At 41.6% G+C, this 22260-nt stretch overlaps 4 protein-coding genes across 6 annotated transcripts in view; 1 reads left to right on the forward strand and 3 right to left on the reverse strand.

Annotated features, from left to right (window-relative positions):
* The window catches only part of LOC121576483 (microtubule-associated protein 1S), a 41525-nt gene extending 37467 nt beyond the window's left edge, over positions 1–4058 (reverse strand). The window contains exon 1 of the mRNA XM_041889649.1: positions 3899–4058. Within this exon, the coding sequence (XP_041745583.1) occupies positions 3899–4055 (157 nt within the window). The 5' untranslated portion in view covers positions 4056–4058. The remainder of the gene's footprint in view (positions 1–3898) is intronic.
* A 574-nt stretch (positions 4059–4632) lies between these two features.
* Positions 4633–7252, reverse strand: cart1 (cocaine- and amphetamine-regulated transcript 1). Of its 2 annotated transcripts, XM_041889648.1 has the most exons (4): positions 7174–7252; positions 5450–5598; positions 5079–5162; positions 4633–4871 (listed from the first exon to the last, which is right to left on the reverse strand). In XM_041889648.1, exons 2-4 carry the CDS (start codon positions 5576–5578, stop codon positions 4758–4760), a joined length of 327 nt encoding a protein of 108 aa, XP_041745582.1. In that variant the 5' UTR covers positions 5579–5598; positions 7174–7252; the 3' UTR covers positions 4633–4757. The 2 variants fall into 2 exon arrangements, with proteins under 2 accessions (XP_041745582.1, XP_041745581.1); XM_041889647.2 differs by lacking the exon at positions 7174–7252 and having other exon boundaries at positions 5450–6917.
* Positions 7186–15860, reverse strand: LOC121576481 (survival motor neuron protein). Of its 2 annotated transcripts, XM_041889645.1 has the most exons (12): positions 15655–15860; positions 15447–15518; positions 15047–15163; positions 14657–14764; positions 14387–14491; positions 14105–14287; positions 11073–11267; positions 10409–10537; positions 10070–10207; positions 9701–9862; positions 9191–9254; positions 7186–7272 (listed from the first exon to the last, which is right to left on the reverse strand). In XM_041889645.1, exons 1-11 carry the CDS (start codon positions 15700–15702, stop codon positions 9192–9194), a joined length of 1320 nt encoding a protein of 439 aa, XP_041745579.1. In that variant the 5' UTR covers positions 15703–15860; the 3' UTR covers positions 7186–7272; position 9191. The 2 variants fall into 2 exon arrangements, with proteins under 2 accessions (XP_041745579.1, XP_041745580.1); XM_041889646.2 differs by lacking the exon at positions 14657–14764.
* A 4022-nt stretch (positions 15861–19882) lies between these two features.
* On the forward strand, positions 19883–21792 carry LOC121577240 (growth arrest and DNA damage-inducible protein GADD45 beta). Its single transcript, XM_041891001.1, has 4 exons — positions 19883–20106; positions 20292–20393; positions 20511–20736; positions 20915–21792. The coding sequence occupies exons 1-4, from the start codon at positions 20066–20068 to the stop codon at positions 21026–21028; spliced, it is 483 nt and encodes a 160-aa protein (XP_041746935.1). The 5' UTR covers positions 19883–20065; the 3' UTR covers positions 21029–21792.
* Positions 21793–22260: the final 468 nt, after the last annotated feature.

A 22260-nucleotide genomic window follows, 5' to 3' on the forward strand; every position in this document is an offset into this window, starting at 1 on the left:
TTCGGAACTAAACTAAAACAAAACAGAAAGAAGACACCCTTCCAACAAAAATAAAAAATATTGGAAGCTCGAGGAAAGAAAAACTCCCTTTCTGTGCTGCACAGTGCATTCACCTGATGATGACACTATGATGATTTTATGTTAGACCAGAGGACCCTGAGGTCTTGAGTGGTCTCGAAAGGCCAAACCTTTACAATGATACCCTGTGTTGACCCTGAACCAATCAGTGCACAGTGGAGTCCCTCCCCAGTGACAACCCTTCAGAAGTCCAGCACAGTGGCATCTTGGAACCAGACAGACGTCATTAAACACAGTCCATCTTATGGATGCAAGATTAACCTTTCTCAAAGACAAGTCGTCTAAAAGGGATGAGGAAGATACAACGTACAAGCAAGATACACACTGCACAATGGTAAAACCTAGGCTAATGTAATCTAAAATGTATCTTCCCCTGCTCAATGAGTTAACAAACATATCACACCTTTCTCTGTAGCAATGTCCTTGGAAACTGAAGCAAAAGCTGTTAGTCTCCTTAGATAGGGCTCAACATCTGTATCCTCCTCTCTTCGGTGGGCTTGTTGCCATGGGATGAAAGACTGATCTGCAGTGTGGCTGGTAATGATAGTCTGTACAAGACGATAAACTCAGCATAACTAGCTAGCTGTGTAGGCAAATACCCATATACTTACATATTGTCAAAATGATTCATTCAGCTATCCATTACATTACATTTACATTTTAGTCATTTAGCAGACGCTCTTATCCAGAGCGACTTACTATCCCACACTATTAATAGTCAATTTTGTTTTGTGAACTTACACTAACACACCATGCAGGGGCCCACTGCTAACCATCTGCCAGTAGATCCAAAATCTTTGTTGTTGTCCCTTACTGGCTTTTACCTCCCTCATCTTTCCATTTTCTGTCTGCTGAAAAACAGGGTTCCATGTGGCATCATATTTGATTATGAACTTGGTCACAGAGGCGTCACGCCCATAGGGGGCAAGTGCCCCCTCAGATTTGTCCTGCTTAAAAAATAATAATAGTAATAATTTCTCTGTATTCCTACAAGCCACCTAGCAATTTTATGAAGTTGGCTTTACCTAGCCATGATAGGTTCCCAATCTCCCAACCTCAACCTAGCTACCAAGAAGCAATTTCAGGCTATATATCAAGTTAAAGTAGCTAGCTTGTCTAACTATCTTAGCTGGCATACCTGCTGGCAAAGTTGGTAGACTTTAGAAAAGCAAGCAATAATTAAAAATACTGAATAAGGGTGTGTTCATAAATTAACTATGGGGTGCCAGTGTGTGCTCAGTATTCTCTGGGCATTCGTAAAGTCAGAGCGTTTTGCTCTCAGAGCACACACTGGACGCTCTGGCCGAGGAGTAGGGTTGATCTGAGCATTCTGACCTCACAACAGTAGTCAAGGACCCAAGCTAACTGGCTAAAGTTGGCTAGCTTGCTAGTTACTTCCAGAAACAAATGAGAGAACACTTCACTCTGACCATTTTACGCGCCCTAGCAGAGCAGAGCAGAGCTGGTTAGGCTGTTTTGTCATCTAGAGCATTGGTGACTGTAACTGTGCGGCTGGCAACAATTTAATGACATTTTTTTGCCAACATTTACTGACACTGGTCATATTCAACAGGTGTTGCAGGTTCGTAAATTAATCAGTTATTCGTTCCTGTACCCAAGAAAGCAAAGGTAACTGAACTAAATGACTATCACGCCATAGCACTCACCTCTGACATCATGAAGTACTTTGAGAGACTAGTCAAGGATTATATCACCTCTACCTTACCTGTCACCCTAGACCCACTTCAGTTTGCTTACCGCCCCAATAGATCCACAGATGATGCAATCGCAATCACACTGCACACTGCTCTATCCCATCTGGACAAGAGGAATACCTATGTAAGAATGCTGTTCATTGACTATAGCTCAGCATTTAACACCATAGTACCCTCCAAGCTCATTATTAAGCTCGAGGCCCTGGATCTGAACCCCGCCCTGTGCAACTGGGTCCTGGACTTCCTGACGGGCCGCCCCCAGGTGGTGAAGGTAGGAAACAACATCTCCACTTCGCTGATCACAAGGGTGTGTGCTCAGTCCCCTTCTGTACTTCCTGTTCACCCATGACTGCGTGGCCAAGCACACCTCCAACTCAATCATCAAGTTTGCAGATGACACAACAGTAGTAGGCTTGATTACCAACAATGACGAAACAGCCTACAGGGAGGAGGTGAGGGCTCTGGGAGTGTGGTGCCAGGAAAATAACTTCTCACTCAATGTCAACAAAGGAGATGATCGTGGACTTCAGGAAACAGCAGAGGGTGCACCCCCCTATCCACATCGACGGGACCGCTGTGGAGAAGCTGGAAAGCTTCAAGTTCCTTGGCGTACACATCAATGACAAACTGAAATGGTCCACCCACGCAGACAGTGTGGTGAAGAAGGCGCAACAGAGCCTCTTCAACCTCAGGAGGCTGGAGAAATTTGGCTTGGCACCTAAAACCCTCAAACTTTTACAGATGCACAATTGAGAGCATCCTGTCGGGCTGTATCAACGCCTGGTACAGCAACTGCATCGCCCGCAATCGCAGGGCTCTCCAGAGGGTGGTGCGGTCTGCCGAACATATTACCAGGGGCAAACTACCCGCCCTCCAGGACACATACAGCACCCGATGTCACAGGAAGGCCAAAAAGATCATCAAGGACATCAACCACCCGAGCCATTGCCTGTTCATCCCGCTATCATCCAGAAGGCGAGGTCAGTACAGGTGCATCAAAGCTGGGACCGAGAGAATGAAAAACAGCTTCTATCTCAAGGCCATCAGACTGTTAAATATCCATCACTAGCACATTAGAGGCTGCTGCTGCCTATTGAAATCACTTGCCACTTTAAGAAATGGAACACTAGTCACTTTAATGTTTACTTATCTTGCACTACTCATCTCATATGTATATATTGTATTCTATAATATTCTACTGTATCTTAGTCCATGCCGCTCTGTCATTGCTCGTCCATATATATATATATTATTAATTCCATTCCTTACATTTGTGTGTATTGGGTATATGTTGTGAAATTGTTAGATTTTACTTGTTAGATATTACTGCACTGTCGGAGCTAGAAGCACAAGCATTTCGCTACACCCGCAATAACATCTGCTAAACACGTGTATGTGACAAATAACATTTGATTTGATTTGATATTCTGTGCTCTGGTACTCAGATGAGAATGCTCTGAAATCGGAGTAGATAGAGTGAATTTACGAACGTACCCTAAGACTCACATTCCTTTCAATATTTTACCAGAGATACAGAGAAGCATAATTTGTTTATTTAAAAAAAGAACCAGCTGTCAAGAGGATACAGACAGTTCAAGAGGAATACTTAGATTTGCAGGAAAATATATATTTTTGACATAGAATTAAGCATTATGATTACGGCTGTAGATCGCAAGAAAAGGCTATTTAAGGTGTTTGAAAAATGCAAAATTCTCTAACTTTCTGACAGGGGGACTAGCCACCCCTTGGACCACCCCCTCAGCCATCCTCACGTACTTTGTGCCCCCTCAGCCATCCTCACGTACTTTGTGCCCCCTCAACCTTTGGGGATGCATGACGCCCCTGCTTGGTCGTGGAAATAGTGCAAACATTCACGAGACTAGTGTGATATTTCAATGCCAATTACCAATTAGCGAGTTCATTTGCAATTAGCTAGAACCATTTGTTGACGGCATATACTTAAAGGTTGAGTAGTACAGTACAGTATGAGCCTAGACAACGTCACCTGTGCTAACCGAGCTATAGCTCAAGCCAAGTCAGGACAGAAGGAAGCGCGGGCAGGCGCTAATTCATTATTCGATAGACATTCAATTGGGCGACGTTACCTCGCTCTATCTCCGCAACCACGTAGTCCACAAGTCCAGTCCGACTATGTTCACCGACAATGACAAGCAGAGAATACCTGTCGTTGCTGAAGCCAGGATGCAAAGTTCGGTTCACATTTTCCATTGCTTCCACCTCTTCAGTTTGTTGTGTCGCCATGTTGAAAAGTTTGGCAAATAATGTGATACAGAGAGACGCCCCTACTTTATGTATAGGGCGGAAACTCTGCAGATTGACACTTTACAGACCAATCGGATCCCTGTGGTCAGGGATAAAGGTACAGTAACTGCAGTAAAGAAACTCTTATTTAAGTATATTCTCTAGACATAAATTGAAACCAAAGTCTCAAATAGTTTGTCAAAAATCTCATATCAATTAAGGCCTATTATGATTATTATGGTAGCCTAATCATTATAGGATAATACGCTGTTACGATAGTATTATAATTTATATTTTTATGAATTATTATTGACAACCTGGACCAAGGTTTTATACGTTGCTTTGAGATCATCTGTTGCAATATTCATATTAAGTTTTAGCATTATTATTGTTGTTATTTGGGTGGTTTCCTTTTCACCAATGAAAATCTGTTGCCTCTCTAAATGTCTGTTGCGCCCTCTGGAGTAAGTTACTTCTCATGTCTCCAACAACTTCAATGCAGAGATGTGACATATCATTGTTGCATTTCTCCCTGAAAAAAAATAATCTGTTAAAGCAGGAAAAGTCTTCAGAAGTCTTCAAAAAAAGTTGTTTATTCCATTCTTTTACATTTACATATCTAAAACAGCAAGATTTGAGAATACACTAATTGTCCTCATAAAACATTGAGTCATCCCGATGGTAGCTGTCGTCCTCGATTCCCTAAAAGCATTTGAGGATGGAGAAGTTGCAAGATGTTCCCCGTGGACACTCGCACAACTTCCCAATTCTTGCACCTTTGCGAACTGCACATTGCTGACCCGCATCAGCATCACACTGTCAACATAGAGAACATACAGCCTACATGTATTATTGCTGTAGGCCTACTGTTGCCTACTTGAAAATAACACAGACAGAATAATGGTCACGCAAAATATAAAAATGTCCATGTTCAGGCATATGTCTTACGAAGTTTCTACAAAACAATTATATTACAAAACAATTATATTTCAATTAAGTAAATCCTAAACCTATTCCTCTTACCATGGGAACCCAACCCAACTTCTTCTCATAGGCCGGCATCTGCTTACTCTGTAGTTTTTCAAGAACCTCTTGTAAAGCTTCAAACTGTAGAGTAGAAGAAGCATGTTTAGTTTGACATGTTCATATCTATTCTCTGTCTGCAATGGTAGACTATTAACATATCGCCAATCTAAGTTTCACGATTATGAGCTATGTGTATTAGCGTCCATTTGAGCAATCAATGTGCGCATGCTGTGTGAATTGATATACCACAAAACCATCCGTCCAAGTTATTGAGCAATGTACCTTTTAGAACCCTATTGGTAGGACTATATAAAACCCTTAAAAATATATATAATTTTTTTGCGAATAAATATACTTTTTTATCTCACCAATTCTTGTTCTTCTTGTGTCTTGATGGAGTCTTCAGGGGAGCGTGTTTCCAGAAAGTCGTGGGAGCTGGCCAGCACCACCAACACCGAGCTGGTGGCGCTGAGGAGGAGGAGCAGGCTGCCGACCATGGTACTGAAACGCGCTGAACCTGATTGGAAGTTGATAGCAAAGCAAGCGAATCAGTAGGTCTAGGCTAGTATTCTGGCTGGCAGACAACGAGGACCAAGGTTTTATACGTTGCTTTGACATCATCTGCTGCAATATTCATAACACTGAAATGATGGAATTATTTGACATGTAACATTTCCAGGCAAATGTGTTCAAATAGCCTGTACACGTGCTTATACTTTTGACATTTTTAAAGGGGAACATAAAACTTACTAAACTCAAACGGACATTTTGTCTGGCAAAATGGCATTTCCAAAAAAGTATTCCCTCCAGGGAATGAAGAGATTTTTTAGAGTTGAAGCCCCAAAATAAAGGATTAAGGAGGCTTCAATGTGCTTTATTAAGAACATGTGCTATTGGAATTTTCACAGCCTATTTTGAGTTGTTGGCTACATTAGCAGCTATTGTGCATCCTAGACCAAATCCATAGAAATCTCACAGCTTTACTGCTAAGGACCCTTTACAATAAATTGGCTGCATCTTAACTTCAGTATTCAAATTCCCAATAGAGATTCTAAATCACTGCTATTTTGAGGGTCCTACGTGTCATCTGGTCTTTTGACCATCTACGTCAAACCAGGTCTGCTTCCCATCTCCTCTTGTGAGCATAACCTCATCCTTGACCCAAGGTTTGTTCCAATTGACCCAGTGTCATATCCAGAACACTGCGTCATCCACAGATATAATAGACGATACAAAATATCAATTTCGTGGTGACTGGTGAGGGTTTGTGTGATTTCAGATTCAAAAAATTTTTTTTACCACATTTTCTGCATTTAGGCTGCACATATATACTTGACACAACTGAAAAATTGCATACCTTTGCACATTACCTTAATGTGTTATAAAGTGTTTACTACTCCCTACTCACTAGACATTTCCAAGAAACATGGTTTAATTATTTGGTCTAATATTGACACTATAGTTCTTATGTGCTGAAGAAAACCATGTGGTGAAGCTCGGGGTTAAAGGTGAGGAGATGAGTAAACCTGCAGGGGTGGTTTGAGACACCCAATAACCTACAGTCAGATATTACATTTGCAATCATTTTCAACCATTACTATTACATTTTATCTACATAAAACATGCATAAGAAATGCAAAAGAAATGCCAAGGCATGCGATTTGGTTGAATTAATTTTCTCTTGAAAAAGAAAACGATCATCCAAACATATTGTCAATTTACAGTAGTAAAATAATCTCCCAAAATGAACTCAAACTAACATTTAACAAAATAAGGATTAACAAATCATTCTAATTGTTTCCACTTGACCATAAACTAGCTGTCCCATTATTTTATTCCCCCAAAAAAAAAAAAAAACATTGGGAAAGCTTTTTCGAAGAGTAAAAATAACAGAAAAGTGCCAAAAACGTCAAAGTAAAGATAGCACTTCCAATAGGCTTTTTGGAAGGCTGAGTTAACGGCTTGATGAGCTAGGATCACCGTACCCCTAACTGCTCATCTACATTCTTCTTCTGGTCACAACACATACTTTCAGTAAGAAAAAACCCCTGAAAACTGGAATGCATCACACACAGAGCCCCAAATGGACTACCTCTGTGTAGTACAAGAACATTCAGTCTTTGGAACTCTTGTCCTGTTTCTACAGGACAGCTGTTTCGTCTTCTTCCCCATTCTAGGGTCTTAAACCAACCTGAAAAGGGAAAAGGCAGGCAGACAGAGTTATGAGCACTTAATAGTACATAGCCTACCTGTAGAATCCTCAGGGGTGTATCGTAGGTCCTAATATATACAGTGAGGGAAAAAAGTATTTGATCCCCTGCTGATTTTCTACATTTGCCCACTGACAAAGACATGATCAGTCTATAATTTTAATGGTAGGTTTATTTGAACAGTGAGAGACAGAATAACAACAACAAAATCCAGAAAAACGCATGTCAAAAATGTTATAAATTGATTTGCATTTTAATGAGGGAAATAAGTATTTGACCCCTCTGCAAAACATCACTTAGTACTTGGTGGAAAAACCCTTGTTGGCAATCACAGAGGTCAGACGTTTCTTGTAGTTGGCCACCAGGTTTGCACACATCTCAGGAGGGATTTTGTTCCACTCCTCTTTGCAGATCTTCTCCAAGTCATTAAGGTTTCGAGGCTGACGTTTGGCAACTCAAACCTTCAGCTCCCTCCACAGATTTTCTATGGGATTAAGGTCTGGAGACTGGCTAGGCCACTCCAGGACCTTAATGTGCTTCTTCTTGAGTCACTCCTTTGTTGCCTTGGCCGTGTGTTTTGGGTCATTGTCATGCTGGAATACCCATCCACGACCCATTTTCAATGCCCTGGCTGAGGGAAGGAGGTTCTCACCCAAGATTTGACCGTACATGGCCCCATCCATCGTCCCTTTGATGCGGTGAAGTTGTCCTGTCCCCTTAGCAGAAAAACACCCCCAAAGCATAATGTTTCCACCTCCATGTTTGATGGTGGGGATGGTGTTCTTGGGGTCATAGGCAGCATTCCTCCTCCTCCAAACACGGCGAGTTGAGTTGATGCCAAAGAGCTCGATTTTGGTCTCATCTGATCACAACACTTTCACCCAGTTCTCCTCTGAATCATTCAGATGTTCATTGGCAAACTTCAGATGGGCCTGTATATATTCTTTCTTGAGCAGGGGGACCTTGCGGGTGCTGCAGGATTTCAGTCCTTCACAGCGTAGTGTGTTACCAATTGTTTTCTTGGTGACTATGGTCCCAGCTGCCTTGAGATCATTGACAAGATCCTCCCGTGTAGTTCTGGGCTGATTCCTCACCGTTCTCATGATCATTGCAACTCCACGAGGTGAGATCTTGCATGGAGCCCCAGGCTGAGGGAGATTGACAGTTATTTTGTGTTTCTTCCATTTGCGAATAATCGCACCAACGGTTGTCACCTTCTCACCAAGCTGCTTGGCGATGGTCTTGTAGCCCATTCCAGCCTTGTGTAGGTCTACAATCTTGTCCCTGACATCCTTGGAGAGCTCTTTGGTCTTGGCCATGGTGGAGAGTTTGGAATCTGATTGATTGATTGCTTCTGTGGACAGGTGTCTTTTATACAGGTAACAAACTGAGATTAGGAGCACTCCCTTTAAGAGTCTGCTCTTAATCTCAGCTCGTTACCTGTATAAAAGACACCTGGGAGCCAGAAATGTTTCTGATTGAGAGGGGGTCAAATACTTATTTCCCATCAATTGATAACATTTTTGATATGCGTTTTCTGGATTTTTTGTTGTTATTCTGTCTCTCACTGTTCAAATTAACCTACCATTAAAATTATAGACTGATTATTTCTTTGTCAGTGGGCAAACGTACAAAATCAGCAGGGGATCAATTACTTTTTTCCCTCACTGTATCATCATAAGATATTTATTCAGTCTGCAATCTTCAGTGACTGCAAAACGTATGCCTTCACTTCTGTAAGGTCCAAATAGACCTACAGTTCTAATCAATTGCTATAGATCGATATACAGCGTCAGTGCTATCCCACCTCCTAATTAAAATATGACAATTATCCTTTGATAAAGCAGTTGAGTTACAGTGAGTTGAATTTGAAACCAAATAAAGGGTAGATCACTTTACCTTATTCCTCGGCCCGTTTCTCTTCATGAGCCCTCTTGCGACTTGTCGTTGTCTGCTGCATTGCCTAAGAACCAAAAAGTAAAGTTCCATATATCATTATGAAATCAGTTTCCTTTAGTTGTAATTAAATCATGATCTGAGAGAAGGGAGATCCTGAAATGTTAAATGGGGAGTATTGACATTGACAGTTGCCACGTTCAAAACAACTGGGAACTCTGAAAAATATGAGGTCAAATCACAACGTCAGTGATCTTCAGGTCGGAAAGTCGGAGCTCTAGAAAGAGGCCCGAGTTCCCATGTTGGAATTCCGAGTTGGATGACCATTAAAATCGATTTTTCCCAGTTGGAGCTCGTTTTTTTTCTCCAGAGTTCCCAGTTGTTTTGAATGCACTGAAGTCGGAAGTCTGAGATTTCCGAGTTGTTTTGAACGCGGCAATAGAACCTATGGACATGGCAGGGTTTCCGTCAATAGGAACAAATGGTCTAGAAATGGAAGAGGCTCTTGCTAACCATGTAGCAGCCAGTGTGGTAGCCACACAGGTACCAGGAGAGCAGCATGCTGGATAAGTCTGTCACGGCCGAGTCTAGCCCATCGCCAGCGCCCACCAGCCCTGCTCGGGGGGGCCATACACACGGTGGAGGTGGAGGAGGAGGCAGGAGTGACAGGAAGTCCTGGAGGAGAAGATAACATTATTACACCTGCATTAAATACTCAAATACAAACTGTCAAGATCTCTTATTTATAAACACATCCACAACATAATATCACAGACATTAAATAACATTACTCTTGCTGGATGTACAGGCTTGAGGTAGCCAGTCTCACACAGGTTGAAGATAGACATGTAGGTAAGAAACACACATAGCAAACAGCCTCACCAAACAGCCTTTGGGCGGTGGCACTGGAGGAAAAAAAGGAAAGGGGTGATTATTTGGTTCCTGTCTCCGACTACTTGGCTTCTTTTTATCCCCCTGCTCATTGCCAAGGTTATAGCTGCTTTTGCTATAGTCTTTTCCCTGAAACAACACAAGAGAGAAAGTGTGAAAAACATACAACAAATATCAAAATGTGTGGTTGGGGACATGCTATAGTGGACAAGTCTGACATATTTGAATGCAAACGTCCTTATCTGTAAATATCAGACATCAGTAAACCATAACCATTTGTCAACAATGTATTCCAGACGTCCTGAAAGTGGGAATAGCACCCAGACTCACTGGAGGAAACTCAGGTGGCTGAGGTGAGGAAGGCTCCTCTCGTCCCTCTTGTTGAGGTGTCCTCCACTCTCTATCCTTCTTCTTCCAATCTGCGCTGTTGTTACTAGTGGACCTGAACCCTTCGACAGCCTAGGGGTGAGAAACTTGCCTTATTGGGCTGACCCACGCAGTGCTTCATCCATATACTGGATTGTGACATGTTTGTTGATGTAATTTAAAGCTGCAATATGGAAGTTTTCGGGCAACCCGACCAAATGTACATAGAAATGTGCATCATAGATCTGTCATTCTCATTGAAAGCAAGTCTAAGAAGCGGTATATATGTTCTATGTCCACCTATTTCCACCTATGTCCGTCTTTTACTTTCGGTTTTGTACACCAGCTTCAAACATCTTAAAATACTATATTTTTGGTTATATATATATATATATATATATATTTCACGACGGTTTAGATGGTACAATGACTCGCTACACTATACTTGCTTGTTTTGTTTAGGCTAACTATTAGAATTTTAGCAACCAGGAAATGGCAGAGCGATTTCTGCGTAGTGCATCTTTAAAGTCTGATACATCTTACTGTCAAACTTTACTTGAACCGTCTGGTGTCTGTCATAAAGGCCACATAAATGAGGGTTGAAATGAAGTTTGACCCCTTGCTGCACCTTGGCAGCAGCTCTTCCACTGTGTCCTCCCAGGTCATCTGGAGATAGCAGGGTGCTCAGCTCCAGCTCCTCCTCATTCCCGTAGCCTTCAAACTTCACCCGGCAGCGTTCGCCTCTCATCCACACCAGCACCGCTGGGTAGACCAGGCCATCCTCGGAGTACACGGCACGGCACCGGGAACCCAGCATCCACACCTGGTACACAATACCATACATACACACCATTACGGGGAATATACATTTAATAGACCAGGTAGTAATAAAAGCAAGCTTGAGAAGCAGAACCGAAAGAAATCAAGTTTCCAACAGTGCTATCATTAATATTTTACTAAGGGTGTATTTAGTAGTTGCACACTGTAGCAAAACGTTTTACTGATTACTTTTGAGTTTGACTTTGGTGTTGGCTTCAGCTGTAAGCTAGCAAGGAAAGTTAGCCTAAAAAGCTGTATCTTCTTGCATTGTATGAAATAACACATATGGAATCATGTAGTAACCAAAAAAGTGTTAAAAATCAAAATATATTTTATATTTGAGATTCTTCAAAATAGCCACCCTTTGCCTTGATGACATCTTTGCACGCTCTTGGCATTCTCTCAACCAGCTTCATGAGGTAGTCACCTGGAATGCATTTCAATTAACAGGTGTGCCTTCTTAAAAGTTAATTTGTGGAATTTATTTCCTTCTTAATGAATTTGAGCGAATCAGTTGTGTTGTGACAAGGTAGGGCGCAGTGGTCTAAGGCACTGCATCGCAGTGCTAACTGTGCCACTAGAGATCCTGGTTCGAATCCAGGCTCTGTCGCAGCCGGCCGCGACCGGGAGACTCATGGGCGGCGCACAATTGGCCCAGCGTCGTCCAGGGTAGGGGAGGGAATGGCCGGCAGGGATGTAGCTCAGTTGATAGAGCATGGCGTTGGCAACGCCAGGGTTGTGGGTTCGATTCCCAGGGGGGGCCAGTATAATTTTAAAAAATATATATAATAATAATTGTATTCACTAACTGTAAGTCGCTCTGGATAAGAGCGTCTGCTAAATGACTAAAATGTAAATGTAGGGGGGTATACAGAAGATAGCCCTATTTGGTAAAAGACCAAGTCCATATTATGGCAAGAACAGCTCAAATAAGCAAAGAGAAACAACAGTCCATCATTACTTTAAGACATGAAGGTCAGTCAATACTGAACATTTCAAGAACTTTGAAAGTTTCTTCAAGTGCAGTCACAAAAACCATCAAGAACTATGATGAAACTGGCTCTCATGAGGACCGCCACAGGAATGGAAGACCCAGAGTTACCTCTGCTGCAGAGGATAAGTTCATTAGAGTTACCAGCCTCAGAAATTGCAGCCCCAATAAATGCTTCACAGAGTTCAAGTAACAGACACATCAGCATCAACTGTTCAGAGGAGACTGTGTGAATCAGGCCTTCATGGTCGAATTGCTGCAAAGAAACCAATACACGAGCAATGGACATTAGACCGGTGGAAATGTGTCCTTTGGTCTGGAGTCCAAATTGAAGATTTTTGGTTCCAACCGCCGTGGCTTTGTGAGACGCGTGTGTGTGAACGGATGATCTCCGCATGTGTATTTCCCACCGTAAAGCATGGAGGAGGAGGTGTTATGGTGTGGGGGTGCTTTGCTGGTGACACTGTCTGTGATTTATTTAGAATTCAAGGCACACTTAACCAGCATGGCTACCACAGCATTCTGCAGCGATACGCCATCCCATCTGGTTTGGGCTTAGCAGGACTTTCATTTGTTTTTCAACAGGACAATGACCCAACACACCTCCAGGCTGTGTAAGCACTATTTTACCAAGAAGGAGAGTGATGGAGTGCTGCATCAGATGACCTGGCCTCCACAATCCCACGACGTCAACCCAATTGAGATGGTTTGGGATGAGTCGGACCGCAGAGTAAAGGAAAAGCAGCCGACAAGTGCTCAGCATATGTGGGAACTCCTTCAAGACTGTTGGAAAAGCATTCCAGGTGAAGCTGGTTGAGAGAATGCCAAGAATGTGCAAAGCTGTCATCAAGGCAATGGGTGGCTACTTGAAGAATCTCAAATATAATATTTGTTTAACACTTTTTTGGTTACTACATGATTCTATATGTGTTATTTCATCGTTTATGTCTTCACTATTATTCTACAATGTAGAAAATAGTAAAAAATAAAGAAAAAGCCTGGAATGAGTAGGTGTGTCCAAACTTTTGACTGTTACTGTATATACTAGGCAGTGTCAGAGGAAGGCCCAAAAAAATTGTCAAAGACTCCAGTCACCCAAGTCATACACTGTTCTCTCTGCTACCGCACGGCCAGCGGTACCGGAGCGCCAAGTCTAGGTCCAAAAGGCTCCTTAACAGCTTCTACCCCCAAGCCATAAGTCTGCTGAACAATTAATCAAATTGCCACCCCGACAATTTGCATTGATCCCCCCTTTGTTTTTACACTGCTGCTACTCGCTGTTTACTATCTATGCATAGTCACTTTACCCCTACCTACATGTACAAATTACCTCGACTAACCTGTACCCCCGCACATTGACTCGGTACCCCCTGTATATGGCCTCGTTATTGTTATTTTATCGTGTTACTTTTTTATTTTTTTACTTTAGTTTATTTCAAAAATATTTTCTTAAACCTGCATTGTTGGTTAAGGGCTTGTAAGTAAGCATTTCACGGTAAGGTCTACAACTGTTGTATTCGGCGCATGTGACAAATAACATTTGATTTGATTTTGATTTGATGATTTAACTTGTGTGCAGCATAACTGGTGATGCAGCCCAGACTCCCAGTGAGTTCAGTGGTTCCTCATGGCAGGCTCCAGCTAGCAATGAGAAAGTGGAGCAGGCACGGTGCTCTCGCGCTATAAGGGAACAGACTTGATCCTCTCTCAATCAGTAGACGACGTGACACACATTTGACAGAAGTACCGAAAGTAACAAAAATACTACTACCAAACTGTTTTTCATGTTCTAGTATCGAAAAAGTTCAGACGTTTCGGTATACCGTGCAACACTATTGCCTGTGGCTCACCCGTTTTTCCTTCCAGGGCTGGTCAGCAGCTTCAGGTAGCAGGGCACTCAGCTTCATCTCTTCCTCGTTTCCGTAGTTGTCAAACTTCACCTTGCAGCACTCCCCATCCAACCAGACCAGGCTGGCAGGATAAACCAGCCCATCCTGTGACCACACAGCCTTGCAGTGGGAACCTACCTCCCACTGCTCAAAGAATCACAGATAGAAAGCGCATTGAGAAAAAGCTTCAACCTTTATACGCCACAAAAATATCAGTCTTCCATCAATAGCCTAACTGATTACCTTTAAGTTTGCCTTTGGGTCAAACGGTCCCTTACTTGGCACACAAGATTCAGAGAGTTTCTGTGAATTGTCTGCAAGCTTCTCATCGCTCTCATTTTCATCGCTCTAAAAGATAAAGATGAAACAAAGGAGATTATTCAGGATTCAGTGTTGGAAAATTGTTCTTCTGATGAAGACATTCATGTTATTGGTTTTTGGTTTGAGGACATCTCGCCCATCATCAATTCACAAGGAGTCAATTTCATGAAATGGAAGGGACCATCCTCTGACCACATCCCACAAATCGTATTCTTCCATATAGCCTATCAGTTTTGATTCCATCAGTTTCGGTGGGTTGTCTCCAACCCTCTCATCACTCTCTTTTTCATCATTACAGCTCTAAAGGATAAAACAAAGACAAAGGAAATAATTCAGGATTTGTTATTGGATCATTGTTCTTCTGATGAAAACATGGAGGAGACATTCACGCTAGGCCTATTTGTTTTCGGTTTTAACACATGCCCACCAATCGCCCCATCGTCAATTCACAAGGGGTGAATCTCTTGATTTAGAAGGGGCCATCTGACCACATAGCATTAAGAGAATCAGAGACCAAAGATCATGAGGAAAAGCATCAAGCCTACACACACCAAAAATGTCAGTGTTCCATCTATTGACTACCTTTGAGTTTGCCCTTAGGTCAACTGGTTCCAGACTTGGCACACACGATTCGGACTCAGACAGTTTCTGTAGATTGTCGCAAAGCTTCTCACCACTCTCTTTTTCAATGTTTGAGCTCTGAAGGATGAATGAAACAAATTAGATTCATTAGGTTGACATGTATTGTTTTTGGTTTCAAGCCATGCCAACCACCATCGATTCACAAGGGGAAAATCTCATGAGGTGCTTCCTTTCCCTTTGTCCCATCTCCTTGAGCTGAATATAGCTTGTTAGTTAAGTAAAACTACACCAGAGCCATGTATTTAGAAGAAGAAAAAATGCATGGCTCTGCAGTCTGCACTACACCAACTATATCTTAACCACAGAAAGGGGAAGGAGCTTGTATATTTGTCAACTTTACCCGAAATGTTTGAAGGGCTTCGTCATAGGCCTTTACCAGTGCCGAGTTGTCAGTAGCCACAGACCCTTTATTCTACATCAAACCAGAAACAAAATACATGTTAATTTCATAAGTGGCTAGCTGTCAACTTTATCAGTGGCTAACGTTAGCTAGTCTCGTCATATTGGTGGAGGGAGATAGCTTGCTAGCTATGCTATAAAACCCTTACCTCGACTCCTTCACATCGCAAAACAATACTTGCTGGACATTCAGCCATAACTATCTAGTTGAATGAAACACACGTGTTGACTTATTGTAGTTTTCGTGACATAGTAGGTTGTTTCAAATGTAGTAGCAAACGTTTTGATTATATTAAATTCCCGCGAGTGTGTCAAAAAAGCTGCAGCGCACCATGTGTATGCTACAGTGCATTCTGGCAATTGTAGTTCTGAAATGGGTTTTGTATTAATGGTTGCAATGGCGCTACCCTGTGGAACCCGTAACATACCGACCACATTATTATGAACGTATCGTACATTATTCTCCACGGGGATGAAAAATAGGCTACCATATGGTAGAATATTTTGCACTTCCTTCATTGACATGGTCATGAGAATGAACACGTCCTAAAACCTTTACATTGCAGCAATATAGCGTATAACCCAAATGCTATAAGAGATTGCTTTTGGTTATGGCTTTGTTAGCTATTAACTGGAGTAGGCCTACCCAAAGTCATGCGTGTAACACATCGGGCCACTAGGCTAAAAAGCCTATAGGCTACAGTCAAAATGAGACGTTCCCTACCCTCCTCCATCCATTCTCCAATCTCCTCTAGCCGCCTCCACCCATTCCATTCAAAGCATACTGGGTTTCCATTAGACCAAGGTATTTCATTCTGTCCTAGTATGTCCGCTCACAATTACCATTTTAAACGGGGGAAAGTGTCAAGGCTAACTATATCGTGTCTGTGCGCAGTCCTACTGAATTTACTGGGCAGCCGGGGTTCACCAAGTAGACAGGAGACAGGAGACATGGCAACACTAGGCTAGTCAACAGCACTTGGCCCTTATATACTATTACGGTAGGTTCGAAAAACCGCAGTGAGCTCCCCATGGCGTCTTTCCATGCATCCCAATAAGGTGAAGAATGTGAGACGTGTGAATTGCCAGCTGCAGGCCTACCACGATAAATTGAGACAACAACAAAAAAAAACGCTTAATCCGGGGCCCAGAAATACTGCTAATGATCAAGTAGCCTTAGCGATAACCTCTAGGCCTATTTGTCAAAAACATAATCAGCCGAAAAACGAATCAAGGGATTGACCAAATGTTACAAAGTTGTCAATGCATGACATGGTGATCATGAGAAGAATACAATCTATTTTAGGCTATCTATTATAATGATTAGAGGTAGTATCGATAGCCTACTGTTAGACTGTAGCCTTTTGGGACTAGTGGGCTATAATTTGATTTAATCAAAACCGCGCAATTCACAGTTCAAGATTAGCCTTTCCAATCGCTTTGGAATTTACGATATAGGCCTATCAAACCTGAACTGCAGTATCAAGTTGCGGTTGCTAATTGTCCCCATTGTCTATTTGATTGAAGTTAATTTAGTGTGAAACGCTTGATTCCCAAAATCGAGACCAGATAAAGGAACAAATCGGTCTTCACACTTGAAATCAACTCCAGCGCGAGTATGCTGCATTATCAATATCAGTCTTCGAGAGTGTAGTTATTCAGTTGACAACTAAGTGGCGCTCCACGCTAAGAATAATAAAGTGTTATAATTGCCTCAATGTACAGTAGGCTTTCTGATTGATCACTGTTATTGCACTCTTATTGTGAGTTTGAGAAAATATTACTATTAAAATAGGTAGTCCTTGAAGTTGGTGGTTTAGTCTTTATTTATTGAAAAGTGATACATTTATACAAATTAGTAAACTGTCTAATATCCATATTTATCCATATGGATTTCATCTGCAGAGTATCTGCATAATCTGCAGAAATGTGGCTTTTGTAGTAAAATGTGAGATCTTGGTCTGGGTCTCATGAAACAATTCAGCAAGGGGCATAAGCGGGAACAATAAGAGTTGTAAAGTGTGACAAGGTTCGTTCCACAAAATGAGTGCCTTTTAAGTCCCTTTGATATTTTAGGTATAAATTGTGCACAAGTATTGCATTTCAAAAGCCTATTTTATTAAATGATGTGCCCTTTAATATAGACCACATGGAATATTCAATAAATATGATTTTTTATATGAATAAAGACTTGCTAAAGTGCCACAATTCAGCATTTTGATATGTCCCTCTGTGCATCCTCTGTGACTTCTAGGAAGATTTTAACCCACTTAACCCCAACATTTCTCCAAGTTTTCTCAATCAATTTAAAGTCCTAGTAATTTTTTGGCTTTGACAAAGTCATTTCTGAAGATTATTATTTATTTAATGTGATTAGTGATTCATTTTCAAGGTAAAAATATATAAAAACCTGTTAGGTGAACTGAACTCTTGTTTTAATATGGTCAAACTATTCCTTTTTAACATTTTTTTTTCTAAAGAAACAAACATTTAATAGGTAAATGTAAAAAGCAAGTGAGCTGGTTCTACTCTTTTTGGCAATTTTCTGGTGTTTTGTGGTTAAACCTAGCGGGTCGAGCATAACAAGTCAACCCTGTTACCCATAGATAAACAGGCTAGAAATGTTTTAACAATAAACAATGAATAAATTCAAATTGAAGCTTGATGCCCCTCTGTATTGCACACAGCAAAGTTCCATTCCCCCTGTCACAAGGGGATTTATGGCTGATTTAAGATGAAGTTGTCAACCCTGTTACTTTATTTGTCACTTAATAGGCACTTACTATAGTAATGTTTTTATTTAACCTCATGAGATGGGAAAACGTGTATTTTATAAAGTTCAACATGTGCTCTTTTTGACAGAATATAAAATTTTTGTGAAATAAAACGTTTTTTGCACCAAGTTACATTACTCAAAAGGCACCTAATTAGTGGAACGCATTTCGATGCGATGCGGCACAGAGCAGCACTTGCAGTTTCGGTGCGATGATGCACTGAGTCCACTGAGGGGCGACTCATCGTTAACATTCTGAATGTCAGACACCATTATTATTTCTTACGATCATCTTACTTTACAGAATAGGCACTAGAAATATATAATTGCAGTCTATTCAAGATTATAGGATACATAGATATTTAAGTCTTGGCATATGCTATAGGCCAATGCACATATAGCAACAATATAATACTCAATCATCGATAGGCCTGTAGTCTACAGTAAACTATCATGCATTGTAGATGGATGGAATACATTATAATTGAGACGAATGGAGTAGCCCTAGGTTACCTTTATTCTGTCTTTGAGGTGAGATTTCGTAATAGATTGATTGGATAACAAGATCCACTAATAGCTTGTAAACACTGATCCTGTGACTGCAGATAAAATTAGCCACGGTGGAACTAGGATAGCTTGGGACAGGTGATGAAAGTTCCAGATAGCATGAGTTCACTGCAGAAATTCGGCCACATTCTAGAAGATAGAAGATAGATGACTTGTCTTTCAAAAGAAAGGGCAGTGGAGTAGATATCCCAAGAAAATGCCATTTACATTGGTTTAACTGGATGTAATAATAATACGCCATTTAGCAGACGCTTTTATCCAAAGCGACTTACAGTCATGTGTGCATACATTTTTACGTATGGGTGGTCCCGGGGATCGAACCCACTACCCTGGCGTTACAAGCGCCATGCTCTACCAATTGAGCTACAGAGGACCATCTTGATATAAGCATTTCTCTGCACCTGCAATAACATCTGCAAAATATGTGTACGCGACCAATACCATTTTATTTCATGTATTGTGTAATCAAGATGCGTCCACATATTGTTGCATTTGTTTTTAACACGAGGGAGGTCAGGTGCTATGGTAACAAACATGGGTGTTAACAATGTATCCCTCTCTGCAAGCTCCTCTGACTGACATGCAATCAACCAACGGGCTTTGCAACAATTGTATTTTTGCCATAAAAAAAGTTTTGTAATAACAAATGTAATGGAACAATATATGTAATGGAACAATGTATATTAAATCAAACACACTTTCATAGACATGATCACACTGATGTTGCATATAGGCCTACTATATTTTGATAGGCTCAGACGACCACAGTATGAAGAAATACGCAGCAATAGAAAAGCTAAGGAAATTCCATGGCACTCGTAAACAAACTGATACTAAGCGAGGGAGGGTTGGGGATTCTCTGTAAGAGCCCACGTGGCTCCTGAAATGCGTTGGCGTAAACAGCCAATTATTGAAAAGAGTGTGGATTCTAGTACACCAATGGACCAATCAGGGAAGTAGTGACTAAGAAACGCCACGCCTAGCATGAGCGTGGATATAACCGTTGAGTTTTGCGCTGTTATATCAGAAACCACTGAGCCACAGACAGAACTATTAGAAGGACTTTGCAATTCAACAGCGAGCGAGTTTACACTGAAACACCGCAAGGGAACCTATACCATATTGGATTACTGATTTGCCAAGGACGCGCTGCAAACCTCGATTCGGGAATATACTAATTGGAGATTATCTTTGTGGATTATACAATTACGAACTTCAATATGACTCTGGAAGAACTCGGTTGCAATATCACTGAGAAAAAGTAAGTTATTGCACATTTGTCGTTCAGAATAGCCTACGCCTTGCTGTATGTATAGTGTGTGCATTGAGAATCGGCTAGATGGTTTGGCAGTGGAACGTGAAATATAGCCTCAGTACTGAATTCTGCTCAGTAGTAGCCTATTCGCAATTGTGGTGCATAACTAACATAATTTATTTTTCTTGAAGGATGGAGACCGTGAGTCAAGCACTAGAAGAGCTGCTGGTGGCAGCGCAGCAACAAGACTGCCTGACTTTGGGAGTCTACGAGTCTGCAAAGCTGATGAATGTGTAAGTATTATTGTAAATTCTATCATTATTGCCCATTTCGTAATATGGGTCAATGCAACATAGCTGCAACCATGATGCGCTATTTATCTATATTTGCTATTCCTTTTCTTTCTGCAGTGATCCTGATAGTGTAGTCTTGTGTGTTCTGGCGACTGATGAGGAGGACGAGGATGACATTGCACTGCAGATTCACTTCACGCTCATCCAAGCCTTCTGCTGCGACAACGACATCAACATACTGCGCGTCTCGGGCATCAGGCGCCTCGCTCAGGTTCTTGGCGAGCCAAGCACCGCTGACAGCAACGGCAACGAGCCCAAAGATCTGCACTGCATCCTTGTCACTGTAAGTACAGCCTCCTGTCTTCTTATTTTGATTACACGCAATAGGCCTCGTGCATAATTGTTAATCTTGTGCGTAATTGTTAATATTGAATACATCGAAATAATCGAAATGCCCTAATGTCATCATAAGTTTCTCATTCAAGACATTCCTAACGATATCTCCCACTTTTTGTCTACAGAACACCCAGTGCCAATCTCTGAAATGCCAAGCGTTGCAGGACGTGGGCAGCTACTGCGATGAGAGCCGCTGCAAGAACCAGTGGGTACCTTATCTGGCCCTGCAGGAGCGCTGAACTAACGACCCTCGCTGAGAAACATGAAAGTAAACAAGTCGTGAAACTAAACAAGTCGTCATTCTTCAAGAATGAGAAAGGCATTCAAGAAGGGGGCATCATCGACAGGCCTGTGTCTGCCTGCCCCGTGCCGCTACCCAGTGACGGAGCTGAGAATGTGCATGTTCCAAGGGACAATGCGCATGCTTCCATGACGCATCGGACCCCAGTTCTCTTCCTCCGCGGAAAGGAAAGGTGACGGCCGGAGTGGGGAGTAGAAACGAACTGTAGAGAAGTCTCACTGGTGTTTGCCCAGCCATGTTGGAGCAACTGGGGGCGGCAGCATAGCGTGGGAACTGATTTGCAGTTTCGTTTATGCAGAGGAGGGACAAAGCAACATAATCACAGAGAATCCAGACTTGAAACTGGGTTTAACCCTATGCTTTCCGACGTGGAAGTCGGGGTATTTATGATGAAATGCAATGTGAGTGACTGCAATGCTCTACAGTTGGATGTTATGAGCATTGAAGAAGTGTCTTCAGAGCAACAATGCCTATGGATTGTTATTATGTGAAAGATATTCTGGCTACACTCATAGCCAGGTGACTGTCAGTTAAGTGGGTCAAAACATTGCCACAATGTAACAATGAAGTCATGTATTTTACATTGACACAACGAACTAATGTATTGTTATTATTTAAGTTGAACAGAGTAATATATGACAGTGAACTATCTGCATTGCTGAATATAATGTTAAACTTATTTGAATAAATTATTGAACTGAACCTTTGAGTTCTCTGAGTGCTTTATCCTATGAGAAGGGGGGGGTGCTTTGAATACTGCATCAGTGTTCTCCAACATTATTTCTGGTAACCTAAGCCTACTGTACAGTGTTGTACATTGGACTTCACTCCAGCTGGGAATCAATCTGACAGTAATTAGTAGGCCTATACATTGTACCTGCTTGATTAGGGAACCAATTATTTTATATTCACCTGTGTCCTGTCTGAAATTCAGACGTGGAAACAGCAACACTTCATAAAACAGTTGAAATACTGTACTTAGACGTTATACCATTTCATCTAGGCCATGAATAAATCATATGTAACCTATATACTGTTTCAACAAGGCTGGAGTTTTAACTGACACCCAGCCTAAAGTATATGAACTATGTTATGACTAATGTTATAATAAACTAATTATATGAACTAATGTCTTGCTATTGCTCACCAAAATGTAAACTTCACAACACC

This window comes from Coregonus clupeaformis, chromosome 11 (genome assembly GCF_020615455.1).
Source record: "Coregonus clupeaformis isolate EN_2021a chromosome 11, ASM2061545v1, whole genome shotgun sequence".
In the NCBI taxonomy this organism is placed as follows: domain Eukaryota; kingdom Metazoa; phylum Chordata; class Actinopteri; order Salmoniformes; family Salmonidae; genus Coregonus; species Coregonus clupeaformis.